Source organism: Hordeum vulgare, chromosome 6H, assembly GCF_904849725.1.
Source record: "Hordeum vulgare subsp. vulgare chromosome 6H, MorexV3_pseudomolecules_assembly, whole genome shotgun sequence".
NCBI classification, from domain to species: Eukaryota; Viridiplantae; Streptophyta; class Magnoliopsida; order Poales; family Poaceae; genus Hordeum; species Hordeum vulgare.
Window position 1 is genome coordinate 2,739,394 of NC_058523.1, and position 7,625 is coordinate 2,747,018.

Genomic DNA, 7,625 nt, shown 5'->3' on the forward strand with positions numbered 1-7,625 from the left:
CCCAAGACCAGCCGGGCGGAGCCCAGTCCTAGACAGGGCCCCTCTGATCAAGCAGGTGTCCTCCGCCCAGTCGACGACGAGGATGCGGGATAGGCATCGTAAAATGAACTAAAAAATAAACTAGTTCTATTAATTTTCTTGCTAAAAATAAACTATTGACACTTATATAGTTCCTGATAGAATAATTCTCTTGCTAAAAATTGCTGAGATTGACAATCATGGTCACATAGTCGAAACAAATCCTCAACACCCTTGCAACATCTCGAAACTGCAACAACTATCAACTTAAGTTGGCGAGCTAAGCACTGAATATAGAAAGCATGTGGGTTCTCATCACTAATTAACTTTTGAAGGCCATTAAATTCTCGTCTCATCTTAGATGCACCATCATACACTTGCCCTCGTATTCTTGCAACAAGCAGACCATATTTAGCAAAAACCTCCAATAGTGCCTTCTTCAAATATGCTGATGTTGTGTCTGGGACGTGCTTAATGCCCAAAAACCTTTCCATGTCTCCTTTTTTGCTCAAAAACCTGCACAAAAATCATACAATTAGTTGACTCACTATACTAATCTAGATAGAACAAACTCAAAAGTACTTAACATACTTGCACCCGAACCTCACAACCATGGCCATTTGTTCTTTCTCTGAAATACCACGACACTCATCAATAAGAACAGAGAACAGGCAACCATACATCTCTTCTTTGATTGCTTTGGTGACCTCCATTGCACAATGCTTAGCAAATGCTTTTTGAATGATTTCAGAAGTCATTTTGGCATTTTTAGGACATATATCAACAAATGCAACCTTCACTTCTGGATTCCTTTCTTTGACCCAATCAAGTAACTCTAATTTTTTTCCCTTGTTCAAAGAAGTAGTGGATTCATCATGTCCACGAAATGGTTCACCTTGTAATGCCAGGTAACTTACAATGCCCAAAGATGTGTCCACACGAGTTTCATATTTCTCGAGTGAACCTTTCGTCTACGTTGTTACTTTACTTTTCAAACTTGCTTTTTGAGTTTTGAAATCATCACATGTTGTCCTTGAAATATTGTGGATGCTAGTTGGTCCACTAACATGTTTACGAAATGTTACAACTGCATTTTTTCCGATTGTCATACCCTGATTTGGAGAAAACCTCATAACCATACTGATCATCCATTCAATCATGCTTAATGAGAAAACAATCAAAGAGTAAGCCTTTTCCTTTTCTACACTATGTTCCAACCAATCAAAGTCCTTATACCATGCTGGCCGAAAGCGCCTTTCATCTTTATTTGGTGGAAAATTGTGATCAATTGGTTGAGTTGGAACCATCCCTAGGTAAGTAAATCTAACATCCACTCCAATATTTGGGCTAAATATATCTATTGGAATGTGAAGTCCTGGATCACCTTGTATGTCATCTACACAAAAATCGGTTATACCTTCATGTCCTGAATAAAGATTCTACTCCACTGTGGTTTCAACAGAATCTGTAGCTTGTTCAGTAGGTGTGAAATTTGCATGATCTCCTTCCATGGAATGTGTAACTCGTTCAAAATGTGCTTGATTTTGATGAAAAGAATGTGTTGTAGCCACAGGACTGGCTGTAGCATTCCCACTTTCGTGGGTACTTGGATTTGGATTGGAGCTAGTGCCACTACCAACAGCCTCAAAATATCTTGCCAAACCTACAATTCATCACAGAAAATGTCTCTAAGGGTGTTTTATGTTGGGGGACCAACTGTCATGAAATGGAATGGTTCTATTCCAAAGCAACAGGTCCGTTCCATTCCTGTTTTTGGTAGGAGCAAAAGAGTAGAATAGGCCGGTTCGGTTTCGATGTTTGGTTGGAAGCACGTAATGAAAAATGGAACGACATAAAATACAAAATTATAATAGCATTTTGTTCTACTTTGAGGAAAGACAACCTAACAATATATATTCACAAGCTTATAACACATAAATATAGTTCTTCACCTCCTATGAGACAACTGTTTTGAACAAAGCATGATTTGTCATCAACATATAAACCTGTATTTATTTGAAATTTGTAGTCACAATAACTTTTCTGAAAATAGATAACAAAATTTGTCCCCAGATTTAACAAAAAGAAGCTGAGTACCCTATTTACATCGATTCTCAGTCAGCTACTGCTGCATCAAAATTGATGCTGGTATCATTCGACTATGATCAACACGAGGCTCTTTCGTCACAAATAGTTATAATCTAATTGTACACAATTGACATGAGCTACAAATAAATGTTCCAAATATATAGAAGCAAAATTACATGACATAATCTCGTTTAAACTGAACTATGTAACATATTATAAATCCGTAGAAAAATATGATAATTCAAATGAATACTTGGAATGATGCGATTGTAGTATTGTACATGTGTACTTAGCGTGGCCAGGTGATAGATGATGAAAGTTCTTGCTCTAGACTATAGCAACTAGAGGTGGCTTTTGATGTTGAATTACCAGCATTGACAACATTCATTGGTGCATCACAATTACCAACCTTTGGGCTTAAAAAAGGCTCAATCACTTCATCACCAGCTGGGAGAAGTTTGCATTTTCTTTGCCTCTTAGTTCGCAGGAATTGCAACCTCATATCTACTTCTTTCATAGTAGGTCTGTCTCTTCCTTTGAATCTCAAGCATGCTTCCGCAAGTGAGCAAATATCATCAATCTCTTCCGGGTTTGCCTGTTTGACAACCTCAGGATCCATTATTTCCATGACAACTCCCTCTTGCAATCCTTCCACGAAATAATGGGACAAGTTTTGTTTTCCACCTAGATCATTGATGAAAATTGGTTTTCTTCTTGTCAGAAGTTCCACAAGTATTACTCCAAAACTATACACATCACTCTTTTCAGTTAGCTGCCCAGTATGGTAATACTCTGGATCTAGGTAACCAAATGTTCCTTGGACAATAGTCACCACATGAGTCTCATCGAGGGAAAGAGACCTTGAAGCACCAAAGTCAGATACCTTTGTAGCAAAGCTGCTATCCAATAGTATGTTAGAAGATTTCACATCTCTATGGAAAATAGGTATTGCAGCAGCCGAGTGCAGATAAGCAAGTGCTCCTGCTGCTTCTACTGCAATCCTAATGCGATCATCCCATGACAACAAACATTTGGAAGTGTAGTCAATGTGAAGAAGGTCATGCAATGTGCCATTAGATATAAACTCGTACACTAGCAAAGGCACCTCAGATTCAAGGCAACAACCAAATAGCTTTACCACATTGCGATGAATAATTTGAGATAAGATAGCAACCTCATTGATAAACTGGTCTATCTCGGTCTGCTCCACAATTTTGGATCTTTTAATAGCCACCACTCGTTGGTCACATAGAATCCCTTTGTAGACTGTACCATGTCCTCCACGACCAAGAATACGAGTGGCATCAAAGTTGTTGGTTGCCTTTTCTAGTTCCTCCAAGGAGAATATCTTTGTTTTATTTGTTGCACTTTCATCTGAGATCAACTGCTGCAAGAGTAGGCCTTGATTTTTCTTGAAGTGTGCTTGTCGGATTCTCTTCTGGATGCCTTTCTTCCACTTATTGGCAAATACAACTACACAGACTGCAATAATTATGGATCCAAGGCCACATCCAGTTCCAGTTGCAATACCTACATTTAATCATCGCTCTCTGAGTCACTCTGCATTTGGTTAGTTGTAATTGAAATGAGGAGATATTTGTATGTATGACTTACCCAAAAGAATATTGTGTTGCTTCGCTGATCTAACACATTGCCTTTTTATCGGATCAAACTCTTTTCCATGTGGACAACTTGAGCAAGTGTAATTTCCAAGGGTATTTTGACATGTCCCATTGCAGTAGTTTGGTAGTTTGCATTCATCAATATCTGTAGATACTCTCATTAGTTATATATTGGTGGGTAATGTACGTATTACTACCTGCTAAAAAAATGTTAGATTAAATTCCTATGATCTCAAAGCATAAATTGAAAATCCTTTAGGTTTGCATGGTGTTTTCATATATTTTTAATTGAAAATCATATTTTCGTCCCACAACTATTATAAAAATATAGAAACTAGCCCTCACTTTTAAAACCTGGAAACCTTACACGCTCAACTCCTAAACTGGACATGTTTAGTCCCCAATACCATTCGAGATGGTTTTCGACCGACGTGGACACAATTGACCAGAAATTGAAACATGACCCGGTTTTGACCGCCACGTCACATAAGTGGCTATGTCATATTTTTATTAGCCTGTTTCATAAATTTTGGATTATCGCCCAAACATAAGTTCAAAATCTGGCTCAGATTGCCGGAGATGGTGCATTATGCATTGTGTCCTCCCTGGAAATGCTGCTTGCGGGTGATTTTGGTGACGGGTAAGGGGTGTTGAGGGTGGGATATTTGGGTCACTCCGAATTTCGAGCAACGTGTTTTACCTGGTTGGTAGTGTCCCCATTTCCTCATGGGTGGCGGCGTGTGTATATCAGTTCCAGCGGTGTACCCCCTTTGACCCATCAATAGGTGTTAGGGTTCCCTTTCCCAGAAGTAGTAGTGCACTGAACATTCAGTTCTTCTCTTTAGACAATAACATACAATGTTACTGAATGTCCCATGTGCTCTTCTCGATGTCCTTTTTTTTCCTTCCTCAGCGGCTGCTCTAAGTGGCATTCCAAGTGCTCTCCGGTGTCCTTGGTCATGCTCTTCTGTTCCTATGCGTCTCGAGACCGACACCTCTCTAGATCTTGATGAACATCCCTTGTGTCTGATGGTATGAAGCCTTTCGAGCCAAGGTGAGAGGGAAGGGTCCCCCTACACAAAGAGAGAGAGTGAGTGAGTGAGAGAGAGAGAGAGGGAGAGAGAGAGAGGGAGGGAGGGGCATGGAGAGGCAGGGAGAGAGGGAGAGGAAGAGGGAGAGCGAGGGAGTGAGCACCTTTCGGTCACTCAACTGACGTGGCGTCCAAAGCCTGGTGAAGTGTCTAGTTTTAGTTAAATGTCAAAACTATGTCCACGTCGGTAGGAAACCACCTAAAGCAGCACGAACGACTAGGCTTATCCACTTTTCGAAGTTGAGGAACTTAGGTTTGCTGGTTTACGAGTTGATGATGTACTTTCAAGAGGGTTCAACAATGAAAAATACAGTTTTCTCATTTTCTAAGTATTTGTAAGTGTGTTCATGCTTGGAGGATACGGTGTGGAATACTTTTACCCAACATGGATGGCAACATGATCTTAGGATTGACCCTTCATCGTTTTAGACATTATATAGTTCATTACTTGTGTTTCATCGTTTGTGCGTGTGCATCTTAGATATGTAGAGTCCGGGTGGAATACTTAAACTTATAAGTAATAAAGTACTCCTTATCAAAAAATATTTGTAGGTGTGAGAGCAACATTAGTGGAAAATCAAGGGTGGTGAGGAGGGTCAGACCTCTGCAGCCATACTCGACGTAAGGATTTCCTTGAAAGCCCGACAAACACTTGCAACGATATCCCATAAACATATCCCCATGGGTGACGTTTAGGCAATCGCTCTGGGAACTGCGGCATGCATAGGTGGTATCCTTTTGCATAGCCGTTGGACATGTTAAATTGGCAACCGCCCACTTTATAACAATGTTGTATTCCGTAGAGAAATCAAATTGATCTTCCATAGGGGCATACACTCTGTATCCATCTTTAGTCTGTACAAATATTGCCTCCTTTTCATTACTTCCGTTCACCATGTTGCTAACAGTCAGAGTACCATCTTCCACGGATATATCAGTCACATGATATTGTATCACTTCTGAGACAGAAACTGTGAGATTACCAGATGTACAATTAAGATGAAATTTTTCGCTTGCAAAACACCCTTCTTCGAGCCCAAAGGGGAAGGGAACAGTAATGGATCCACATGATGCGTGACAGTGTTCTTTCGGCTTGGCGTTATAATCTGCTCCACAGTATGTAGACACAAAAAGTAAGAACAAAGGATAAATAGAAGGGAGTTTTAAATCAATTTGGAGAAAAAAAGTATGGACGGAAGCACCTGGTTGTTGCATGCATCCATCTAAAATATAAGGGTTGCCAAGAAGAGCAGTAACACCAGTAACACCTGGTTGTTCATAAGAAGAGCAGTAACACCAGTAACCACCAGATGAGGAATTCTGGCAACTGCTACCGTTGCTACAGGCATAGCTTGCGTTTTTCATTTGTGCACTTTCACAGCTTAGTTGGTCGATGATGTTAACACTAAGCTCAGCGCCATGAATATTGCTTGCATTTGTCCAACCAGAGAAAACAGCGGTTGTATTAACACTGTTATCATGATCATCTCTGTAACTATAATCAGATGACACAAAAGCCATGAAGCCAGGGTGCAACCAATCTGCTTCTGTTGCCGTAGTATTAGTGCTAACAAGTTTCGCCCGAAACCCCTGCAGGTCTCTTGCAAATGGGATGAGGCAGCATCCCTTTCCAATACATGGCCCCCCAGTTGGTGCCTTCTTGCCGGCGCATCTACTCATACAAGAACCAACCATGTCTCCCGTACCATACTCAAAAAGGGTGACGTCAAAATCACAACCAGCTACGTACAAATTATTATCACTTGTGATAGCAATACCATTAGTAGGGGCCTCCCATGACATGTTGTAAGTATTTGTACCTGGACTGGTTGTAACGTTGAAGATTATAGGGGTGAAAACTACAACGTCGTTGGAGTACATGCCAGTGACCTCGACAGTGCTGCTGCCTAGAAACAGCTTGGGATGCTTGGTGGAGTGGTTGCAGGTGAGATCGAAGCCTTGACGGTAGCAGCCGGCCCCTATCCCAAAGGGGTAGGAGAAGTCGATGTCCCCGCACCTTGTGATGCAGTGAGCCAAGGAGTCATTAGAAGGGATCTGTAAGATCCCTCCAGTCGCTCCAGAGACCGCAGCCGATGCTTGCGGCGCAGCTGCCGAGAACATCACCACAAAATACATGACGATGAGTATCATGCTCATCGTTGCTCTGCGCCGGTAGGATGATCTTGGTCTGTCTGGCGTTGGTGTGGGGGGTTCGGTGTTTGGCTTGGCCCAATTTGTAGACTGTATAAAGACGACCCCAGCGACGAGTCTTCGGTAGTGCCAATCAAAGTATTAACTTTAGCTAGGAATTCCAGGGCCACTATTCCCATCAGATGTGATGGTCGCTGCTAACGCCAACATGACTCGGCTATGGCCGCTACCTGTTGCCTGCTGATAGCCACATGAAAACATAGATTTTCTATTTCCCCTTTTGTTTTCTTCACATGGCTACTTGTTTTCTTCACATGGCCATATGGAAACACAGATTCTTTTTCCTTTTTTTCTTCTTTTCCTTCTTCACATGACTATTTCCGGTGTGCGTGTTGCAACTGCTGTGCCAATATTGCAGCAATGTCTACATCATTATTTTTTGATTCTCCAAAATTGATGTGGTCTTTTCAAACAATGCGTCCAAATTATGCTGAATTTTCCAGGCAGAATGTCGACCATACATTAGTCAGCGAAGATTGTGTCTATCATTGTATATCTTACCATTATTTGGACAGCTGCACCGAATTTGCATGGCTCCAACATATTGCTTTGTTATTCCTTCTGAGAGACGAAAATCTTTCAACCCGCTCGTAAAA

The 7,625-nt window shown here is 41.2% G+C and overlaps 2 protein-coding genes across 2 annotated transcripts; both read right to left on the reverse strand.

Annotated features, from left to right (window-relative positions):
- Positions 1-152: 152 nt before the first annotated feature.
- On the reverse strand, positions 153-1,655 carry LOC123402590 (zinc finger MYM-type protein 1-like). Its single transcript, XM_045096516.1, has 2 exons — positions 610-1,655; positions 153-534 (listed from the first exon to the last, which is right to left on the reverse strand). Exons 1-2 carry the CDS (start codon positions 774-776, stop codon positions 153-155), a joined length of 549 nt encoding a protein of 182 aa, XP_044952451.1. The 5' UTR covers positions 777-1,655.
- A 525-nt stretch (positions 1,656-2,180) lies between these two features.
- On the reverse strand, positions 2,181-7,020 carry LOC123404777 (wall-associated receptor kinase 3-like). The gene is made up of 4 exons (XM_045098724.1): positions 6,021-7,020; positions 5,421-5,924; positions 3,721-3,873; positions 2,181-3,636 (listed from the first exon to the last, which is right to left on the reverse strand). Exons 1-4 carry the CDS (start codon positions 6,973-6,975, stop codon positions 2,396-2,398), a joined length of 2,853 nt encoding a protein of 950 aa, XP_044954659.1. The 5' UTR covers positions 6,976-7,020; the 3' UTR covers positions 2,181-2,395.
- Positions 7,021-7,625: the final 605 nt, after the last annotated feature.